Raw genomic sequence first — 24,322 nt, forward strand, 5'->3', positions numbered from 1 at the left:
GAGCCCGCTCCAACCCGTGAGGCTGCCCCAGAGCCCGCTGTAGGTCCGGAGGCCGCCCCAGAGGCCATTCTTGTGCCACCCAAGCGCTTTGCCCTGCCAGCGCCACCCAAGCGCCTTGCCCTGCCGGCGCCACCCAAGCGCCTTGCCCTGCCGGCGCCACCCAAGAGCCTTGCCCTGGTATACCCTGCCGGCGCAACCCAAGCGCCTTGCCCTGCCGGCACCACCCAAGCCGTCTGCCCTGCTGGCGCCACCCAAGCAGTCTGCCCTGCCGGCGCCACCCAAGTCGTCTGCCCTGCTGGCGCCACCCATACTTCATGCTCCACCTCCAGACCTGCTGAAGCCCACCTGGTCTGTTCCTCCAGCACCGCCCTGGCACTCAGCCCGGACGCCAGACCTGCTGGAGTCCGCCTGGACTGTTCCTGCAGCACCGCCCTGGCACTCAGCCAGGACTCCAGACCTGCTGAAGCCCGCCTGGTCCGTTCCTCCAGCACGGCCCTGGCACTCAGCTAGGACGCCAGACCTGCTAGAGCCCACCTGGTCAGTTCCTCCAGCACCGCCCTGGCAGTCAGCCAGGACTCCCACCCTGCTGGAGCCTTCCTGGTCTGTTCCTCAAGCTCTTCCCTGGCCCTCAGCCAGGACTCTGGACCTGGCCACCATCCCTCCCCCTGGTCCTCCTCCAGTCCACCTCCCTCCTGACAGTTTTTGTTTTTTGTTGTTGCCTTTTGGAGCGTCTGGTATCCGCTCCGTAGAGAGGGGGTACTGTCATGATCACCAGTTGGACCATTTGGGCACTCCACCCCGGACTATTGCCTCACCACTTTGGACTTCATTTCCCATAACCCACTTCCCGGACTCATTATCACTTCAATGCACCCAGCTGTCTTGTATTATGTTATTAGTGTCTGTCTATTTATACTGAGTTTGTTTCTTCCTTTGTCGTTGATTCTTAATTTATGGTCACTGGCTTCACTGTTTTGTTTTGTTTTCTTGTTTTGTGTGGACTGTTCTGTGGATTGTGACTCTTGTCTGGATGTACTACGTTTTTGGATTGCCCTATTAAAGCTGCACTTGGATCTTACCTGCTAGTCTCAGTGCATTCCGTGACACTGTTGGTGACTTCCCAGGTTTTAGCAACAAAGCAACAACGTTTAGCAACAAAGCAACAAAGTCCAAAGCATTCTGTTTCTCTGTGGCACTCTCTGAGTACTCAGAGCTGTAAAGAGCCTGATAGTAATTCCAAAAGACCACATTTATCTCAGTTTGATCAAATGTTACCTCACCCTCCTTTATCTGAATGGAATTTATGGCTCTTTCAGTTTGTAACTGCTTAATACGCCAGGCTAGTAACTTGCCCGCTCTCTCCCCACCTTCATAATAGGTCTGTTTAAGTCTCATCCAAACTTTTCTTGGCATGTTCTAATGAAAGCTCATTATATTTCATTTTCAATTTGTGCAATTCCAAAAGGAGATCAGGGGTAGTTTTCTGGTATATTTCAGATTCAATTTTCTTTATATTTGTTTTCAAGGTTTACCATTTCTACTTGGCAATGCTTATATTTATAATTTGTGTAGCTAATCATTCATCCTCTTATAAAAGCTGTAAACGCTTCCCATCTGACTGAGGCAGATGTTTGATTAGTATTTATTTCAAAATAATAATCTATCTGTTTATCAATGAACTCCCTCAACTAAGTTATATGCAAGCGCCATCTTGGGGGCCTACATAAAAAATTAGGAAAGTTTAACGTGAATGAGACTGCAGCATGATCTGAGATTAATATGCTATCGTACTAACAGTTTCTGACTTTGGACGTTAGATCAGTAGATAAAAGAAAATAATCAATACGAAGAAAATGTTTATAAGTACTAGAGTAACATGAATAAGTCAAACTATCTGGGTTGTTTGTTTCTCCATATATCTATTAATCTTGCATATACTGTTTTAACTCTATTCTGGTTTGTAAATGAGAGAGATCTGTTTTAGTTGATCTATCTAGTTCTGGACATAATGCACAATTAAAGATCTCCTCCTATAACAAAATCTCCCTGCAGTCCAGCCAATGTTAAAAATAAATTTCTGTAAAAAACAGGATTATCCACATTAGGCCCATAAACATTCACTAAATTCAATTTAACAGATAGGATCTCGATTTGGAAAATTATATACCTCCCCAATCTGTCTATGATTGTGTTATTTTTGTAAAGGTATGGATTTGTGTATAAGTGTGAGAACCCCACTAGAATGTGAATTAAAGCAGGCTGAAAACACTTGTCCTGGCCATCTCTTCCTTACCCTAATAACATCCTCTGGAACTAAGTGGGTTTCCTGAAGGAACACTATTTTAGCTTTCATTTGTCTAAGTCTATTCATCACTTGCTTTAGCTTTACAATTTTATTTAGACCTCTCACGTTCCAGGAGGTAAATTGAATATCAGATAGGGAAACCATTATTGCATATACAGTATATACCAGTTCTTACAAAGGATGCTAAAGTAAGTATACAGACAATTATTGTAAAGGAGAAAATGAATAGCAAAAAACAAAAAACAAAAAACAAAAAAACACAACACAACACAATACAGCCAAACCGAACAATTGGCCAACAAACAGGTATTTCACCAAATGGAATACCATTACCCCTCTTCCCCTCCCCAGTTGAACACTTCCAAAGGCCTTCTTGAAACAGCCTGATTATGGCACTTTGTTGGTCCACCCGTGAACTTTCCACAGTGAGGAACAACCTGATCGCTGCGCAGATCCCACAACAGACAGAAATGTCAACCCAACATCATGGGAAAAAAAATAAATAAAATAGCTTACCAGCAATAAAACCAGTAGATTGCTTATGTTAATGAAACTGATCCCAAGATGAAATATTTTCCTACACATCCTGCTGGGCAGTATCTTTGAGATCGCGCAGAAACCTCTGAGCGTCTGGAGGGCTGTTGAACAAACGGTGCTTTCCCTTATGTCACGCACAGAGTAGCTGGATGCAAGATGCCATAGCGCAGTTCGGGAATACTGAGATTGTGAAGGTCCTTCTTCACCATGTCGAATCAATTTCTGTTTCTTGTGCAGTTCAGCTGAGACGTCAGAAAAGAACATAAGCTTACCTTTGTCCAACATCACTGTGCCTTTTGCTTGCACTGCCTTCATGGTACGGACTTTGTCAGCGTAGTTTAGGAATTTCATTATCACGGCTCTTGGCGGGAAGTCAGACCGATCTTCGCAGAGTCTGCCGATTCGATGAGCTCTCTCAATTACCAGGGGGCCAGGGAAAGTTTTCTGGACCGAGGATCTCAGGTAGTAATTTCTCTAAGAAAGCACACATATCTTTCCCCTCCATTTTTTCCAAGTCCCACTAATCGTAGATTCGAAACGACGACTGCAATTTTCCAGATCATCTACTTTTACTGAGAGAGATTCAATGACTGCTTTCAACTTTGCGTTTTGCATTTGCAACTCTGAGACGCTATCTTCTTGTGTGCTTATTCGATCCTCGGCTTCTGTTACCCATGTTGTAAGTGCTTTAAGATCATGCTGCACTCCATTGATCGCCTGCAGCAATCCATCAAATCGCACAGTAAATTCCGATTTCAGTGAATGGATGGCCTCGAGAACTGTAGAGAATGACTCTTGGTTAGAACTTGATGTTCCCTCTTCACTATTAGCTTCGGTAGATTTAGCATCTGCCTCGACCTCTCCAGGTATGGTCAATTTTACTTGTTTTTGTGTCGTTTTAGTCAGTTTTTGGTGTCATCTTGACACATTAGGATATATCCGAATTTAGCATGGAATCAGTTTGTCAGTGATTATCGGGTTAAATAATTAGATTTTAATCATCATTTGTTGTGGAGCTCCGATTCGCGTCCACTCAGCACCGCGCCATAACCGGAAGTCTGCATGATGCCTAGGTTAATCTGAAACTTGGTTTGGAAAGTGAATTATGCATAGGAAAAACCTTAAATACACTGTTCTAAACATGAACTTTAAGCTATGCAAATGAACCTCATGCAAGAAAGGTGCCATCCAGTGGACACCTCTGACAGGTGGCCACCTGGATCTGAAAGGTGCCAATTTGCATTTCCCTCCTTCTCGGGACATATTAAAAGGTTTGTCTCTGAGACAGAGAATTTTTCCAGTTGATGGGTTGCTGCAGTTTTCTCATTCTGGTTCCAGGTTCCAGTTCCTGCTCCGGAATTCAGGAATTCAACAAATTCAAGTACCTCATGTTCAAGGCTGTGAAACAGATTCCAACTCCTTTCTTCTCACTGCAACGCGGTCCAGCTCAGCAAGTGGAAGACGTTGCCGCTCAGACACAACACGTCACTAGGCAGAACGTATATATCACTTACCAAACCTCTTTCCAGAGTGTCACGATCACCATCTGTTCCTGTTACAATCCTGTCAGTTCCCGGACTACATTTCCCATCATCCCCCCTGTCAATCACATGCACTCACTCCACCAATCACCTGTTGCCACATACAGCCATGCACACTCCACACTAATCACCACACCCAGCTGATACGCATTACCTGGACTATAAAGGACTCATACACACACCACCTCACCGCAAAGTCTTGATTCCTTGTGACAATTCTGAGCGTTATTTCCCTATCTGCCTGCCTGTCTGTTACTGTTCCTGTCTGTTCCTGTCTGTTCCTGTTTATTGACCCGTTGCTGCCTGCCCTGACCCTTGCCTTGTATACTGTTCTGTGAATGATATCCGCCTGTCCTCGATCTACCGTCTGTACTCTGACCACGACTCTGCCTGTCTCTTGCTGTTCCTGTTTGCCCCTGATCGACCCAGCCTGTACAACTATGCTCACTGTAAATAAAAGCTTGCATATGGATCTTACCATGAGTCCCGCCCCGTTACAGAAGACTTCGCCTCCACCACGATCCAGCAGCTTTCCCAGAGGATCTTTATACGGTATGGACATTGATCAATTGTTGTTGTGGAGTACGCAGGGCACTCGATCTCTGGAGGATTACATCACAGAATATCTGAACCTAGCATATTATTCAGATCTGCCTGACTGCGCACTCATTGACTTTTTCTGTGATGGAGTTAACCAGCCACTCAAAGAACAATTAGTTCGCAATGGACCCCGTTCCACCCTCAGTCATTTTTTGGATTATGCTTTGTTGACTGTTGGCTCTCTGTTTACTGTGGGTGTCGCGGAGGAACGCGATTCCTCGTCTGGTTGTGTAATGGCCGCCGCGCCAGATGACACTCACAAAATGGCGGTCACCACAATAACAACACCAAGTCAGGTCAGCATTGATTACCTTGAACCAAGTCACGTCTCCGCTGATCGCCCAGAGCCAAGTCACGTTTCCGCTGATCGCCCAGAGCCACGTCACGCCTTCGCTGATCGCCCAGAGCATCGTCACGTCTCCGCTGATCGCCCAGAGCCACGTCACATCTCCGCTCTCTGGATCAGTCAGAAAGCGGCTAGGATTGCGTTCCAGTGTGGCTGATCCACCGCTGATTTCAGCGCGAGCGGCTGGTATTCCCAAGCATCCACCAGCTGCTTCACTCTCAAGCCAGCCGGTCGCTACACTCTCAAGCCCGGTGGCCGCTTCGCTCTCAAGTCAGCCGGCCGCTTCGCTCTCAAGCCTGCCGGACGCTTCGCACGTGAGCTCGCTGATTGCAACGTACTCAAATTCCCCGGTTGCAACGCTCTCAAATTCCCCGGTTGCAACGCTCTCAAATTCCCCAGTTGCAACGCTCTCAAATTCCCCATTTGCAACGCTCTCAAATTCTTCGGTTGCAATGCACTCAAAGTCGCCGATGGCAACGCACTCAAATGCACCGGTTGCAACACACTCAAGCGCCCTGGACGGGATGGACAAGATGGCTGCTTTGCCAGTGCCTACGGGCAAGATGGCCGCCCCTTCGGTGCTCACAGAGGTAGGGGGCGTTCCAGCCATTGAGTCCGCTCCAGAACCCGCTTCAGCCAGTGAGTCTGCTCCAGAAACCTCTCCAGTCGGTGAACCATCGCCTCACTCTCTGAGGAGGAGGAGGAGGAGGAAGAAGGCGTCCTCCTCTCCTCAAGACGCAGACGCCCTTCAAGAGGCCGCTGTGGGCCTGGGGACCATTCCAGAGGTCTCTCCTGCTCCGCCCAAGCGTCTTGCCCTGCCGGCGCCACCTGTGCTCCTTGCCCTGCTGGCGCCACCTGTGCTCCTCGCTCTGCCGGCGCCACCTGAGCTCCTCGCTCTGCCGGCGCCACTTGTATTCCTCGCCCTGCCAGCGCCGCCCAACCGCTTTGCTCTGCCAGCACCACCCAAGCACTTTGCCCTGCCAGCGCCGCCCAAACGCCTTGCCCTGCCGGCGTTATCCAAGCTCCTTGCCCATCAACCCGCTACATACTCCGTTGATCTCCCCAAGAACTTTTTTTGGGGGGGCAGTATACCTAGGGGTGGGGAGTTTGTGGGTGGGAACCCTGCACGGCCGCGGTCATCAGCGGCCTCCGAACTGCCTGTGGCTCCTGACCAGCCGTGGCGGCCCAAGCCACCTGACCTGCCGTGGCTGCCCAAGCCACCTGACCTGCCGTGGTTGCCTGAACCACCTGACCTGCCGTGGTTGCCCGAACCACCTGACCTGCTGTGGCTGCCTGAGCCACCTGACCCGCCGTGGTCGCCAGAGACTCTTGACCTGCCGTGGCTGCCCATGGCACCAGACCTGCCATGGCCACCTGTGGCATCTGACCCGCCGTGGCTGCCCGAGGCACCTGACCCTCCGTGGCTGCCCAGGCTACCTGACCCACCATGGCTATCTTGGAACTTGCATTGGAGACCCTGCTCCCGTCCAGACTCCAATGCACCCCCCCCCCTCCCTATTCGTGCCATTTACGGCGCGAGGACGCGCCTTCCGGGAGGGGGACATTCTCTCACGATCACCATCTGTTCCTGTTACAATCCTGTAAGTTCCCGGACTACATTTCCCATCATCCCCCCCTGTCAATCACATGCACTCACTCCACCAATCACCTGTTGCCACATACAGCCATGCACACTCCACACTAATCACCACACCCAGCTGATACGCATTACCTGGACTATAAAGGACTCATACACACACCACCTCACCGCGAAGTCTTGATTCCTTGTGACAATTCTGAGCGTTATTTCCCTGTCTGCCCTGTCTGCCCTGTCTGCCCTGTCTGCCCTGTCTGTTACTGTTCCTGTCTGTTCCTGTTTATTGACCCGTTGCTGCCTGCCCTGACCCTTGCCTTGTATACTGTTCTGTGAATGATATCCGCCTGTCCTCGATCTACCGCCTGTACTCTGACCACGACTCTGCCTGTCCCTTGCTGTTCCTGTTTGCCCCTGATCGACCCAGCCTGTACAACTATGCTCACTGTAAATAAAAGCTTGCATATGGATCTTACCATGAGTCCCGCCCCGTTACACAGAGACCTTGGAATTAGTGTATATTGTCAGTATATGATTATCTAATTTGCATTAGATTTTGCATAGCTGATATCAGTTGATAACAAATAATCTCTTAATTTATTTGTTGAATTCAGAATAAGGTTTACCTTATTTCTTGTAGAGAAACTACAGTTTATCCTTCCATAAGATTAACTTGTAACTGCCATAGTAACATCCAGCTCATTCACTTGCATTTATCCATCTTGTTGCACTTTATCCATTCAGTAGTTGTTAGTTACTCTTGTCTATCCTTTTGGTAATAAAATACTTTTATTGTGTCTTCCTTGTGTTGATAATACAGTAAGAGGTGCTACAAGTTCACAATATCTCACAAATCCTTCAGATTGGTCAGATGACAAACTTCCTTTATTGTAATTCAGTCAACAATCTTCCATGATTGTTCTTTATTGTCAAGGTGAAACTCCTTGGCTGGTGCAGCGAAATATTGGAAGGAATCATCTGATGCTCACACACACACACCTTAGGTGATGTGTGACCAAAAACTCAATATTAATATTAATACAAAATATTAATGTTAATATTTAAGACCATAAATAACAACATTTGTTGTGCCCTTGTGTGAGGCTAATCCAAAACCACTACAGATGCATACATGACAAAAACTCCAAAATTAACTATGATTTAACTATAGTAGCAGTTTGCATTGCATGGGCTGATAGTATTTCTACCTACAAAAAGGCCTTAAAAATATTAATATATTATGTTTTTAGCCTACAGCCTACTTGTCTGATTTACAGATCTCATCCAGTGTCTAACCTTTTATTTTATGGATATTTTAATAATTTTATATGTTATTGATTATAGTAGCTCTGCAATTCTACAGCATGAGATCTTGTTAATGCTTTCCTAATCACATATTTTGAGTAATTTTTAAAACATTTAGAACTCCTGCAACTCTTAGACACACACAGACATCAACAATCAGCATATGAATCTCAACAATGAGGACAATCAAAAGTTTCATGCTGAAATGCATGCTGAGTGCCAGCAGAGCACAAACATCCCAGCATGCATTACGGCATGAATAAACTGTGCAGCTGAATGGTCTTACTATTTTCTCTATTTGCTTGAATTTTTGCTGTTGTTTTTGTTGTGACTTTTTTGTAGCTGTTTTGTGATGTTTAGAGTTTCTTTTCTTTTTTCTTTCTTTCTTTCTTTCTTTCTTTCTTTTTTTTTTTTTTTTGATGTCTTTGTGTGACTAAATTATGCTGAAGTTCTTTTTGGGGTGCAGGAAGTTTTTAAAAATCATTCATAATAACTTGCTGTGGGAACTTGCTGTAGTTTCACAGGAGTGATAATATAAAACATAACCATGATAATAATATACCACTTTTGATAAGGCACTGGATAAGATCAGTGAAACAAGAGACATAATGATTATCTCATCATCATTACATAACAATCAGCATTCACTAAACATATTTTCTCTGATTTTCTTTCTTTCTTTCTTTCTTTCTTTCTTTCTTTCTTTCTTTCTTTTTGCCATAACAAATGTGCCTTGTAAACAGTAAACAGTTAAAGCAGTCAGAGGAAGGCTTATGTTAACTCCCTCGGGTCGGCGGTCACGCCGGCGTGACCACCTCGGTTTTTTTCTTACCAGTGTGAAAGAGACTCAAAATACTCCGTCAGTGTTTCACATACAATTAAGAGCTATACACCATTTTAATCTGTGGAATATCTTCTTTTATTTGTGTACACTCAGAGTAAAAACAAAATGTTGTGCTTTTTGTAAAATAAAGAAAACTAACATGATGCGTGATCTCTCGTCTCCCTCTGAACGAAGTCCAATCTGATAGTTCTCAGAAAATGAACTGTAACTTAGTGAATACTAATCACAAAAAAATGAGACTTCTGTCTAAAAAAAACGATGAAATGTCAGGTTTTAAATCGTGTAAGTCAAATCGAAAACAAAAATTCTGTGTTTATGTAATCTGTATGGAAAGAGAGCCATGTCAGAAGTCCTTGATTTAGCTCATTATCCGCTAATGCGGCCACGCCCATGGAGCCAGCGCTATTCAGACGCAAATTCAGTCAATACATGCATTCATCGTCTCAATCGTGTATTTATTGTCTTGAAAAGTGTTTATCTGAATGTTATAGTGATCTCTGGCCTCTGTTAGTTCCTGGTGAGTCACATGGTTCTTCTTCTTTAGATGAATTTGTGGACTAAAGGTGTACAGAGCGCCCTCCGGGTGCAAGTATGAATTGAAAACAGTATCCAGCGCTCACAGTGATGACAATAAATATTGAATAAATATTAGCCTACTCCTCTGTATAGAAAATTGACAAAAACATATGAGAATCCATCAATATTTCTCCAAATGTGCATGCTTTTAAGATAAAAGCCTATATGAAATGCCATAGAGGTAGCATAATTATTCAGACACTTTGCATCACAGAAATACATTATATTTTAAAGTATATAATACCATTATTTTAAATTGTAATAATATTTCGCAGTATTGCTGTTTTTTCTGTATGTTTGATTTACACCATAATTGCTTGAGACATGATCAACAGAGGGTTTTTTCACAGCCTACCTGACTGAAAGAGCTCATTATTATGCAAGTCATTTCAGGTCATTATTATGCGATTATTTTGTCTTCTCAGGTGAGAATCACCCATTATTCATGATGATTCACGCCTCCACGCATACTGTGTTTCTTGACAAAAAGTGTCTTACGAAATTTAAATCTCTCTATCCCCTTAGCATTCCAGTCAAATTTGTCTAAAACGCCTAAAAAAAGGCATACCCAAAATAAATTGCTTACTGTTCTTGAACCATTTGCAGTATATGCATGGTTTTGGTATCTTTTGAAAGGGGACACTCTGAGGTTTGTTCATAAGCAGTCAGAATCACTGTAAGTCTTACTGCTATTGAGTAATAGAATTTGGAACACACTGAAAAATGGAAAAAAATATTCCGCCTACTTTTTTTTTGTAAACAGATGCCTGCAGATGACTACAGATGGCAGCTATTAGCTAGAAAACACAACAGGATCACAGCCTGAAGTCTTACCAAGCTCCATTTCAAATTTGATAAAAATATCTTAGAAAATGAGTGTTTTACACATGTTTATTTGAGTTTATGTCTAGGCGCTCCCCAAAAAAAGCCACTTGGAGACTCCAAATGGCCCTTTGGAACCATCAACACATAAAAGGCTGTTATTCTTCAATGCTTTAATGTACAGTCATAATTTTGGGCTCTAATGAAAGGTTACACGTAGAGCTATTCTATCCCTTATACAGATTTACTGTCAAATATTGCTGACATATAGTAACTGAAGCATTAACACATTATAGTGTTTCTTCAATTCTTGAAACTAAATTTTGTCCAAATAAAGATACAAAATGCTATGGTATTAAAACAATTTATTATTAGAACTCACACTATATATCTCAAACTATTTACAAATTTTATAATTATATTTCTTAGATGTTGTTGGCAACATGCAACACATTATGACAATCGCGATTTGGCAAAAAGGCTATATATCTCACACTATTATATGTCAAACTATTTAGTATATCTATTTAGCTATAACATCTTATCTTCTGCTGGTAGGGTTCCTCTCCTGCTGTCATCTTGTCCAGTCTTCATCTGATTCAACGTTAGATGATCGTCTGTGATATAAAAAAAGAAATAAATAATTTAGACATTTTTTTGTAGTTATTTTTTATACATCTTTTTTATACTACAGTTTTTTACAAGATCACACTCATATAAACAGAAACACGTGCACACAAAGAAGTCTGGCATATATTACTCATCAGTGCATGAGTACACACATGGACACAAATAAAAACCAACAAAGGTGAAAAAATACTATAGTAAATTTATAGTAAATACTATAGTGTTTTTTAACCATACTATAGTAAAGTGCTTGAATTAATTTATTGTAGTAATTCTACAGTTGCTGTGACAATAAAACAACTACAGTACTAAGAAAATTACCCAACATTATACTAAGTTTTCAACTGTAGGGTATATTATACTACAATATACACTACAGTTTACTGTAGTAAAAACTAAAGTATACTACAGTATTACAGTTTATCAGTTCACTTTAGTCAATACTACAGTATGCTATAGCATTCATAACAAAGTGTTGTAAATAATATAAAAATACAGTATACTACAATTTACTATAGTACGGTTCAAAAACACTACAGTATTTACCATAGTATTTTTTTTCACCTGGGCATGCATGAATGCAGAGACGTACATAACTGAACGCAGAAACAAATATAGACACAGAGACACAATCCATATCCACCGGTGTGTGAGCGCATAACTTTACTATGGTAAACATATAGGCTACTGTATGAGCGTACCATGGTAAACATGAGCGCACCTCACGACAGAAGTTAGCAGGAACACATCGTACAGTCATCAAACAGTAAAATATGTTTTATAATATAATAAAACACTTACTTGAGTGTGGTCGCTCATATCCATAACATCTCCGTCCAGTCAATGGATAAAACACCACCCTGTTGTCCAGAGATGCTACGAACTTATCACTGCTGCTACCGAGTGGATTGTTTCACACGTTCTTAGTGTGAGAAGTGTGTTTTCCGCGTTCAATTCGACATTGTTTTCCTCTAAAACTCTCTACAAACTTGTTTAGCAAACAGTCCCCCTTCAGCTTCGCTATTACGCATGACGCACGCCTGGATATCTAGCTTTGCGCTCGTCTCTCCTCTCCACAAGCAATAGTCTTCCCACTAAAGCCGCATATCATTGTTTTCAGAAATTCATTGACTATCAGATAAGACCGTCATTTTCAAGCTCTGACATTACTGGTTTGCTCTGCTGTCAGTCAAAGAGAAGGAGGTACCTTTCATTTTACTGGGTAGTCTTTGGCTATTTCTGCCTAGTAACAGCGACCAGAGGCTCCAATTGGTCCAAAAGAGGTGTCAATCGAAAGGTTAAAGTTCAGCGGCCATTTTAAGATAGAGAAACGGGGTTTGTTTTGAAATGAAAATGAAACTAAACTCTTGAAAGTGTAATAGCTATAATAGCATTGCCGGCTAACGTGAAATGATACCACTCTGCTCCATGGATGTTTATTGACATAAACACGTATTATTGACAAAATATTTCACTGAATTGGATAGCCTGGACCCTTTACAGAATAACTACACCGTTTTTATTGGAATGTTATGGATCAGTGCACTTTGAGGAAGCTTCATATGGTGAGTTCGCTCAGTTTTGCGTAAATTTTTTGTTGGTCGGTGGTCTGACAAAGACAGACATCCCAAGTCTCCCGGAAGTTCCGGGAGTCTCCCGCATATTGATAGCGGCTCCCTGATGCCCGCAAATTAGTTAAAATCTCCCGGAATCTAGAGCGAGCGAGCGAGCAAGAGCGCGCATGCGAGACAGTTTCAAACCGTGCAGTGGTCTCACACTACCGGCCCGCAACTGATCTCAAAAATAAAACATAATCTGGCCCGCTAAATTATTATTCTCTTGTTGTCTCATACCATATTCCACATGCAAAGAAAAAGTCGCCGTTCTAAGGGGACATTCACAGATATCGCGTCACATGAGCGGCCGCACCGCTTTCTCCTTCTTTTCAAAGCGCTTGCGCTCCCGTGGCGTCTGTCGTTGCTATGGAACCATGAACTACGCTCTCCACGGTTTCAGCAAAAGAAAAATGGATTTCTAGTCCTTGCAATAGCTCTACTACTATATTTATGGAGATAGAACTATGATCAGTTCGGCTGAGCTTTCAATGTTGTTAAGGACATGTTGTTAAGGCCGAAGCTCATCGGTTGGTCCTTGTCACATGAAAAGTTGAGATGTTTTCATCTTGCGGTGGCATAAGCGCGCCTGGAAAAACGAGCGCGCCGCACCACATGGGCGTCCTGACTGCGTCGCTTCTATTATGAGCGCGCTTGCCTAAATTAAAGTAAAAGCACTCACGCAAGTCGCGACCGTCGATTTAAACCACCGAAACGCGTCCGATGCGCGTCAAGCGGCATCTTGGATAAATGTGGCTCAGCGCTGTGAGCAGAAGCGTTTGTCAGATGTCTGGCAAGAATAAATGTATTCATGGATTGCATTTGTTCAGTACAGTGTTGTTCAGTGCAAGATTTTGATGTTATTTAAGCAAAAATAAAGTAAGGGAAAATATTTACACTAACATGATAGAGAAACTGCTGTTTAATTTTTTTTTGTTACGAAATATTTTAGAAATGAAATTTGAAGTAAATGAGAACTAATGCAAAGGAAAGTAAATTTTCAGAAATTTTGCATTTTCTTGTGCTTGAATATTAAAATGGCCCTCCTATGAGGTGTCAATCACAGCAACGGCCCCCGGCCAATGGTGTAGCGCGCGCACGGCAAAGAGGGAGATGGAGCGAGAGACCTTGCGTGTGTGTGCTAGTGTGCGTGTGTGCGAAGCGCATGTAAGAGGGTTGAGGTTGAGGTTTCTGGAAAGTTGCTCAAATCTGTGAAGCAAGCAGCAACAAAAGTAAAATTTGGTGTGTTTGTAAATAGTTACGTCATTGTTCTGTTCTGAAATATCATATCCATGTCCTCCTTCCTCTTTTTTTTTTTTTTTTTTTTTTTTGGGGGGGGGGGGTGTCTTCGGGATACCTCCCTGAAATGACTTTTTGCAGGTTGGGATGTCTGCAAAGACACCGATTGTTTTTGCTGTGTTGATTGTATGATAAAATGGTTTACATCGTTCGAATCACAAGAATCTCAGCTTTCCGAAGATATGTGACATGTTCAGCTTAATGTTTTCTCAATATCCTGTCCAAGACATTTAACCTCTTAGCATCACCGTGTACCGCCGGCGGTACACTGGAACATTATCTAGCTATTGTTTTATATGAAGGAGTAGGCAGCATAATTTTTACATAATTCTGAAGCAAAAACTCTAGTCTACAACCTCCAATACCCAGAAGTCTTGTGAACACAGATTTAATATATATTCTTTGGCTTTATTTCAGTGACTTAAGTTTTTTGTTTTTTCAATAACCACGCATAAATGTTATTCCTTCAAAAACACAAACACAAACTGTCTCGATCTCTGCCTATGACCCAACTCTGATTCCTTGCTGCCAGCCCCGATCTTTGCCTGTCCCGGCCACAGTGTTGCCTTGCCCTTGTGTATTTGCTGTGTTTTAATAAAACTGCAAATGGATCCACTCTCCACTGACCCTTCATTACAGAAATAAATTCAAACTGTTTAGTAATGTAATAATGTGAAATGGCTGGAGTAGTATTTCTACTGTTGTAGTATTTCTACCAGTCTCATCCCTTTTTTTGTTCTTGTTGTTCCTCTTTCCTTCAGTGATTCTGCTTGTTAACAGCAGGTGTTCATCACTAATGCTCAATAATCACTTACATTTTCTCACTGCAACATTGCGCCAATGTTACTTTTACTCTTTGTAATGTGGACACGACAGGATTTTCCTGTGGGGTTAAAAAGGTTAAGTGTAGGATAAAAAGACAAACCTGCAAACTGTAAGTGAACAGTAATAAACTGTAAATTAAATTTACGGCAATCAATGCATGGTCTTTTTACAGTAACAGTGTAGAGTACTGTAGATTACAGTAAAGAAATGTACAATTGACAGTAAATTACTGGCAACTGTGTTGCCTGTATTTTACCATTAATTTACAGGACAATTTTTTTTTTACAGTGAGTTTATATACAAAAAAGGTATGACTAGTAATTTCCTACTACTAAATTCAGTAACTCTTGATAGATGCCCTGTCAAGTCTTCATCATTAGGAATGTGTACTATTTGATAGCAATCTTTAATTTGAAAGCCACATTTCTAGCATTTGTAAAACCACATTTTTTTCCATCTTAAAAATACCTTTTTATTTTACATCATATGCTATTAATGTCAAATGCAGAAAAGTTAATTTATGCATTCATGACTATTGTAATGCTATACTGGGTGGTTGCTGTGCAGGCTTAATAAACTCCAGCTGGTCCAAAATGCAGTAGCTAGAGTTCTTACTAGAACCAGGAAGTATGATCATATTAGCCCAGTTCTGTCAATGCTGCATTGGCTTCCTATTAAACATAATTTACATTTCAACAGTTAAACTCTGGAACATTCTTCCCAGCATTGTTCAAAAGCAAACACACTCTGTCAGTTTAAATCTAGATTGAAAAAACATTAAAAAGCATTGAAAACATTGAAAATGTGTATTTTGATCCACAACCTATCTTTGTTTGTAACGAGGACTGTGTCATGATACCCCCACAACTGTTACCAATTGAACCTGTAGCAGTTTAACTTAATCTCACACAAGGCACCAGTTATGTAGGGGTTTTCACATGTGGCACGTGTCACCTAAAGTTAGTGTGAGAGTGTCAGATGACCAGGAATTCTACCTTGATAGTAAAGAACAATCATGGTTCAAATCAAAATTAGATGGTTCAATCAAAATTATGTCAATTGAAGGGAGTATGTCATCTGATGAATCTGAAGGATTTATGAGATATCATATAATTTTTAGAGCCTCTTAATGTAGAGGAAGACACAAGTGTAATAAAATACATTTATTAAAAAAAACAACAACAAAACACACATACACGCACAAAGTCCAAACATGATGGAGTTGTGCTGTTCACTACTTCCTACTAATTGTGGAATGTTTCAAAACAGTGTAACTTGAAAACTCTATAAATTTTTCACTCTTAGTTTGCTGATGTCCACTTTTTTTTTCTTTTTTTTTTTTTTTTTTTGAAGTGTATTAACATCAAATGCAAAACATAATTATATTTACAAAGCACAATTAAAAACCCATTTGTGCCCAAATTTTTTTGAATAGTTTCATGCATATAGTAATGTTAATAGTGTCCTATGTGAACATGTTCTGCATTTATTTTCCCCAGGTTTTTTTTTTTTTTTTTTCTTAAAAAACGTGTTTGAATGTGCGGCAACTATAGTTGCCAGTGGGCAAATATGTTGTATGCACCTCTCAATGTAAAATTTGAATAGGAGGATAACATTTATGCATCTAACTCAAATTAGCTGCTTTCAACAGATCAACAGATCAATCAAAGTTGAAGAACATTCGATGCAAACACAAAAAAGTTGCATTTAGCTTATAATCTCTTAAATATGAAAACAAAACAAATAACAAATCCTTTTGTTTTAAAGTGGTGGAACATAATGCAGAACAAAGTGCAGCCATTAAGTTGCTCCAACAGAGCATTGTGAATCAAAATGTTAAATTACATTGTTCATTAGAAAAAAATACATCTATATGTGACCCTGGACCACAAACCCAGTCATAATTCACACGGGTATATTTGTAGCAATAGCCAACAATACATTGTTTGGGTCAAAATTATTGATTTTTTTTCTTTAATGCCAAAAATCATTAGGATATTAAGTAAAGATCATGTTCCATGAGGATATTTTATAAATTTTCTACCATAAATATATAACAAATTATTTTTGTGAGTGGATATACATTGTTAAGGACTTCATTTGGTCAAATTTAAGGTGATTTTCTCAATATTTAATTTTTTTTTGCACCTTCAGATTCCAGATTTTCAAATAGTTGTATCTCAGCCAAATGTCCTATCCTAACAAACCATACATCAATGAAAAGCTTATATATATTCAGCTTTCAAATGATGTATAAATCTTAATTTAATAAAATCGACCCTTATGACTGGTTTTGTAGTCCAGGGTCACATATAACAAACAAACTGAAAATAAATTAATTAATTAACAAATAACAATATATAATATATAACAATATAAAATATTATGAAAGTAAAAAGCACTAAACAAGACCAATAACCTTGATTTATTGACCCATTAAACACAGTATACCCCATTTCCCCATGATATATGTACTTACAAGTCATTTGCCCACTGGCAACTATAGTTGCCACTTGTAAGTATAAGTATACAAAAAACTATAGATCTCTTGTAAGATTTGTTTTGTTTGGATGATTCTAGAGACCCCCATGATTACGTAGATATATATATGTCAACAAAAAATTCTTAATATTAACATGAAAATTACTTTTCTTTGGGAGGGTTTGCCTTCGCTATGCTTGGAAATGGGGAAATGGGGTTTCATATTAAAACATCTTTGTGAGGCAAAGTACATAATTTTTTTTTCCCATAACAATTTATGGTAGTTTTAGTTCTTTTTTTTTTTTTTTTCATTCATTAGTTTCATTGATTTTTATAATTTTATTAATTTAAAATCCAGGATAAGCAGTTGTGACAGACAGTGTCATATTTTTTCTGTCCTATGGGATGTTTCATTATTTCTCTCAGGTGTAAATAACAGAGTCAACAGAGTCCTGCCTATTAATAGCCACTCAGAAATGTTTACTAAGGTATAAACAATCTAATTATCTAACAGTTGACACATTGCTACTGTCACATGGTATATAATATCATAATGTCCAGCCCTAGTAAGTATAGCTACTCTGCAAGAAGGATGATCAGTTTTCATGTCAAGCCAGGTACTGTATGTCAGGGTATGTCAAGCCTATGCTCAGTGACAAAAACATTTTATAGTTCATTTACTAAATACATTTATTTAGTTCATTTACTAGTTTAAAAAAAAAAAAAAAGATTTCTTAATGCTTAACATAAAGGCATTAATACACTTACCTCAATGTTTTCTTCATAAACAGAGCTGTCCAAAAGAGTGACTTTAAAGGGAATGGTCTTAGAACGTTTGGAGCCTTTCTGAGTGGATCTGGGGCTCTTGTTGGATGTTGTTCTCTCTGATGCATCTTCTACATCTCTGGAATCATCATGAGGCTTGACATCCTATAATCAGTTTATATTACATTATAATTTTTCATAACTGTTAATCATTAAATATTTTCTGTTTTATTATTATTTTATTTTTTAACTGTCATGTTCTGCTGTTTTTAGTAGTTTTTCTATGCAAACATAGACTGATGTCTGCATTTTATGCTTGAGACCCTGCATTCTTTTCGATTTGTTAGCATGCCGGCTCTGCAGTTACTATTGCGTACTATAATAACTGCCGTACTTATAGTCCCTTTTGGTTACACTGTATTTCAATGGTCTACTTCTGACATTCTACTAACTGTAAGTGACTTTGCAACAACATGCCAACTAACTCTCATTAAAGTCTTAGTAGACTGTAGATTATTAAAATAGTTAGTTAACTATTCTAGTTAGTTAGTAAAATAAGTTGACATGTTGCAAAGTTATTTCTCTGTTGGGGACCATCAAAATAATGTGTTAGCAGATATTAAGCAGGCAGTCTATTAATACTCTAAGGAAAGATGTAGTTGCAAAGTTACTTAGTAAGTAGAATGTCTAAAGTGGACCATTGAAATTGTGTTACCTAATTATGCGTCTTGTGTTTTTATGAGCAAAACCACATTCTGTGTGATTATCCCCTTATGTCTGTCACTCAGAAGTAAAAAAAAAAAAAAAAAAAAAATTAGTCAAATTGTTCAGATAGTAAAACTAAAGCACTTCTCCTCATCCAGGTGGATGAAGAAAATGGCTCAGCATTTAAAAGTCATTTCCGATGACTGACATCACAGAGTTTACCGGTATGTTGGGATTGATGTGTGAATTGTATTTTACCAGGAAAAATACGGAACGCCGCTGCTTGTGTGAACAGCACATTTGTGTATTTCCTGAAAAAGTCTTTCTGATAATTTTATGGTAATTTATCAGGATTTTTGTGTAAAAGAAGCTATTATCTGTGTCATGAAGCACAAAAGTAAAATAAATATAATAAATATACACTATATTGACAAAAGTATTGGGACACCCCTCCAAATCGTTGAATTCAGGTGTTCCAATCACTTCCATGGCCACAGGTGTATAAAATCAAGCACCTAGGAACTGCTTCTACAAACATTTGTGAAAGAATGGGTCACTCTCAGGAGCTCAGTGAATTAAAGTGTGGTATGGTGATAGGTTGCTACCTGTGCAACAAGTCCATTCGTGAAATTTTCTCACTACTAAATTTAGAAAAACTGTTAGTGGTATCATAACAAAGTGGAAGCAATTGGGAACAACAGCAACTCAGCCACGAAGTGGTAGGCCACATAAAAACACAGAGCAGGGTCAGCACACGCTGAGACGCACAGTGTGCAGAAGTCGCCAACTTTCTGCAGAGTCAATAGCCACAGACCTCCAAACTTCGTGTGGCCTTCAGATTAGCTCAAGAACAGTGCATAGAGAGCCTCATGGAATGGGTTTCCATGGCTGAGCAGCTGCATCCAAACCTTACATCAAGTGCAATGTAAAGCATTGGATGCAGTGGTATACAGTACGCTGCCACTGGAATCTAGAGCAGTGGAGACGTGTTCTCTGGAGTGATGAATCACGCTTCTCTGTCTTGTCGGTTGCCAGGAGAAAGGTACTTGCCTGACTGCATTGTGCCAAGTGTAAAATTTGGTGGAGGGGGGATTATGGTGTGGGGTTGTTTTTCAGGGGTTGGGCTTGGCCCCTTAGTTCCAGTGAAAGGAATAATGTTTCAGCATACCAAGACATTTTCATGCTCCCAATGTTGTGGGAACAGTTTGGGGATGGCCCCTTCCTGTTCCAACATGACTGCACACCAGTGCACAAAGCAAGGTCCATAAAGACATGGATGAGCGAGTTTAGTGTGGAGGAACTTGACTGGCCTGCACAGAGTCCTGACCTCAACCCGATAGAACCTTTGGGATGAATCAGAGCGGAGACTGCGAGCCAGGTCTTCTCGTCCAACATCAGGGGTCCATTCTTCGTACCTCGCTAAATACATCTGAGATGATTTGACGAATTTCTGGACCTTTATAATGAAACAGCCAAGCGAACAACATGACATTATGTCATAAATGTTATAATAGATAAATGAAATGTGCACTGTTTTTTTTTTTTTACATGATTCCCAATTATTTTGATTCACAAGCATTTGTACAGTCGCACATTTTTATTTCAATGTTGTAATTCGCAATTCATTTAATTTTATCTTTGAAACAGATTTGTTACGTGACAGCATTAATTAAAGTTTTAATTAAAAAAATAATTAAAGTCAAGATCAAGTTATCTGCATCTCCTGCGCTGCATCAAGCCACTGCCACAATAGCTGTCACCGTTCAAATTAATGCACGGCTCAGAATAACTGTACAGCATTTGTGTAAAACTCATAATACAACTGTAAAGTAATTATTCCATTACTACTAGGTACTTACATCAAAAAATAAGTACAATGTACTTATGGGTATGGGTGGGATATAGGTAAGGTTAGGGAAAGCTTTGGTGGTATAGGTAGGTTTAAGGGAAGGGCTAAGGTGTAAGGGATGGGTCAACAGTGTAATTATAAATGTAATTACAGAAATTAATTACAGATGTAATTACATGCTGTTACGGACAGAATAGCGGGAGACACAGATTACAAGCAGATGGTGTATTTATTGAGGAACAGCAAGGTAAACACAGCAGAGAAGGTAAGTAGACGGTGGATGGATATTAGATGAGGTGAATACACAACACTGATACTGTCCTTTTCTTACAGGTACACAGATGGAGGTAGAGAGGATGGCTGGAGACTGGATGGAAGAACGGAGAAGGTGGGCACACTCACACACAGACGAGGAGACAGAGAGACTGGGAAACACGCTGGAGTAGAACAGGTAGGTAATCAGGAGTTTGAGGAGATCAACTTGAGGAGTCCTTCGTTAGAACGAGACCAGACAACTGACAGAGGTGAGTGGAGTGTTTTAACGTCTGTGGTGATGAGGTGCTGATGGGGAACAGGTATGTGTGATCAGTACTCTGGTGAGGGAGTGCGCAGTGATTGGCTGATGGAGGAGCCTGGCGTGTCTGTGACAGTACCCCCCCTCTACAGCCCGCTCCAGAGGGCCAAGGACCCCGACGTTGTGGTAGTATGGGTCCGCTGGCATGCCAGGCTCTGTGGGAACAGAAACAAAAGGGTGGTGAGGTTTTTGGTAACCGAGTACGCACTGGAAGGGAGTGAGTCCAGTAGTTGGTTGACGGAGGGAGTTTTGGGTGTACTCGGCCCAACCCAGGAACTGGTTATAAGAGTTCTGGTGGCCGTGGCAGAAGGTACATAGGAAGTGACCGATCTCCTGGATCTTCCTCTCCGTCTGCCCGTTCAACTGCAGGTGGTATCCATACGAGTGGCTTACGGTCACATCTAGGAGGGAGAAGAAGGCTTTCCACACTCTTGAGGTGAAGTGGGGTCCACGGTCAGACACAATGCCTTCTGGAATTCCATAGTATCTGAATATGTGGTTTAACATGAGTTCTGAGCCTACAGGACTTGGAGAATCTATCAATTACCACCAGGATACAGGTATTGTTGTCAGAGGCAGGTAGGTCGGTGATGAAATCCACCCCTAGGTGTGACCAGGGTCTGTTGGGAACGGGCAGAGGAAGTAGCTTGCCAGATGGAAGATGACGTGGGCTCTTGGAGATGGCGCATTCCTGACATCCCTGTATGTACCTTCTCACATCTCTGGCCATGTTGGGCCACCAGAAGTGCTCCTTAAGCAGCGAGAGGGTTTCATTGGCCCCTGGGTGGCCAGTGCCCAGAGATGTGTGGGATGAATGGATGAGTGGAGTGCGCTGGGTCCTGCTGATATAATGCAATCCTGGGGGGCAGCCCGGCGGAGCATTGGTAGAGGCATTGGAGGAGGGCACGGAAGTTTCAGACTCAAGATTATGTTTTTTGGGAGAATAGGCTCCGGTTCTTCATTGATTTCCTCCGAGGTGTAAAGACCTTCGCATTCTTTGGTCCAGGATGATAGGAGATACTGAAGTGGAAACGTGTGAAGAACAGTGCCTAGCGAGCTTGGCGGGGGTTTAATCTCTTAGCATCTCTTAAGTACTCCAAGTTCTTATGGTCAGTGAGTACCATAAATGGGTGCTTGGCACCCTCCGACCAATGCCTCCACTCTTCCAGAGCCAGTTTGATGGCTAGGAGTTCCCTGTTGCCGATGTCGTAGTTCTTCTCCGCCGAGCTGAGTTTGCAGGAGAAGAAGGCGCATGGATGAAGTCGGGCTGGATTCCCCTGCTGCTGCGAGAGCACGGCTCCTACCCCTGTAGTAGAGGCGTATACCTCGGCGATGAAGGGCTTCTCTGGATCGGGGTGAACGAGGAGCGGTGTGCTGGTGAAGGCTTCCTTGAGGGTGTTGAAGGCTTCGTGGGCTGCTGGTGACCAGGACAGAGACTTGGGCTTGCCGCGGAGGAGGTTTGTCAGAGGGTATGCGATGGAGCTGTAGTTCTGGATGAATCTTATATAGAAGTTTGCAAACTCGAGGAATCTTTGGAGCTCTTTGATCGTGGATGGAGTGGGCCAGTACTTTATGGCTGCTACCTTCCCCTCGTCCATTTGGATGCCACTGCTGCTGATGTTATATCCAAGGAACTGCACTGAGGGTTGATGGAAGGAGCACTTTTCAGATTTGAGGAATAGTTGGAACTCTCTCAGGCGTTTCAGGACCTCCGCAACGTGGTGGTGATGTTCGGCCTTGCTCCGGGAGTAGATCAGGATATCGTCGATGTAGACGAGGACAAACCTATGGAGGAACTCCCGGAATACGGAGGGGGCGTTGACCATGCCACACGGCATAATACAATATTCATAGCGGCCGGTAGGGGTCACAAAAGCTGTCTTCCATTCATCCCCCTCGTGTATCCGGATGAGGTTATAAGCGCTGCGGAGGTCCAACTTGGTGAAGACAGTGGCACCGCGTAGATGTTCCAGAACCGCTAGGACGAGGGGAAGAGGATAGCGGAACTTCACAGTGATTCGATTCAGAGCCCGGTAATCGATGCATGGCCGCAAGCCTCCGTCCTTTTTGGCCACGAAGAAGAAGCTCAAAGCAGCAGGGGAAATTGAAGGTCGGATGTAGCCCTGATGTAATGCTTCCTCGATATACTCCTCCATGGCCTTCTGCTCAGGGATGGCACTGACTCACCCGGAAGCAGATCAATGGCACAGTCCCATGGCCGGTGTGGAGGCAACTTAGAAACTCTCTTATCGGGCAGAAAACATCACTGAAGGGGGCAGAACAAGGTGGAATATCCACAGACTGTTTATCCACTGGGCTCTCGATGGAAGTAGAGCAGATGGGTAGCGTCATGGAGTGAGGAGGTGAAGGCTGAGGAATGTGAGGGAAACAGTCTGGGAAACAGGTGTCACCCCACTTCAGGATTTCGCCGGTGGTCCAAGAGATGATGGGATTATGCTTCTCCAACCAGAGGTGCCCTAGGATCACATCAGCGGTGGAATCCTCCACAACCAGGAGAAGTTGGTGTTCCACATGCAGTAATCCAATTTGGAGCTCGACTGGACCAGCACATAACTGGACGTCCTTTCGGCTGAGTGGCTTGCCAGTTATGGAGTGGATCTGGTAGATGGACTTGAGTTTGAGCTGGCGGTAGAGGGCGCCAGAGATGAAGTTACCAACTGACCCGGAGTCGAGGAGGGCATTGACTGGAATGGAAACATCGACAGCAGTAAGCAATACTATGGTTGTGAGTGGCTTCATTCTCTTAATGGAGAGAAGAATGGCACTCACCATGGGACGAGGAGGACGAATGGGGCACATTGAGATGACATGCCCAGTAGCACAACAACATAAACATAAGCCCCTGGACAGCCACCTCTGCCGCTCAGCGAGTGTCAGTCGATTATTCTCCAGTTGCATAGGTTGGTGGCCTGGTTCTGGAGGGCTGGGATTTTGGCTGGCGGAGGGATGGTGATATGGTGGCCGGTGTTCTTCTAGACATGACTGTGAGTGGTGACTCTGATGGAGAGCTGGATGAATCATTCGAGGCCGATGGAATCCTCGTATGCTGCGAGATGCAGCCGTACCCTAGGATCCAAACCCTGACAATAGGTG

General features: G+C 42.2%; 2 protein-coding genes and 1 long non-coding RNA gene across 4 annotated transcripts in view; all 3 read right to left on the reverse strand.

Annotated features, from left to right (window-relative positions):
* Window positions 1-24,322, reverse strand: part of LOC125263285 — a 1,003,076-nt gene that overhangs the window by 233,858 nt on the left and 744,896 nt on the right. The window lies entirely within an intron of this gene.
* LOC125263293 (band 4.1-like protein 1) overlaps window positions 1-24,322 on the reverse strand; it is a 134,003-nt gene that overhangs the window by 70,304 nt on the left and 39,377 nt on the right. The window contains exon 3 of the mRNA XM_048182304.1: window positions 18,084-18,245. Coding sequence (XP_048038261.1) covers window positions 18,084-18,245 — 162 coding nt within the window. The remainder of the gene's footprint in view (window positions 1-18,083; window positions 18,246-24,322) is intronic.
* Window positions 10,524-13,942, reverse strand: LOC125263309. The gene is made up of 2 exons (XR_007183788.1): window positions 11,899-13,942; window positions 10,524-11,087 (listed from the first exon to the last, which is right to left on the reverse strand). It is a non-coding gene; the product is annotated as an uncharacterized LOC125263309 (long non-coding RNA).

The sequence above is a fragment of the Megalobrama amblycephala genome, linkage group LG2, assembly GCF_018812025.1.
Source record: "Megalobrama amblycephala isolate DHTTF-2021 linkage group LG2, ASM1881202v1, whole genome shotgun sequence".
Taxonomy (NCBI): Eukaryota; Metazoa; Chordata; class Actinopteri; order Cypriniformes; family Xenocyprididae; genus Megalobrama; species Megalobrama amblycephala.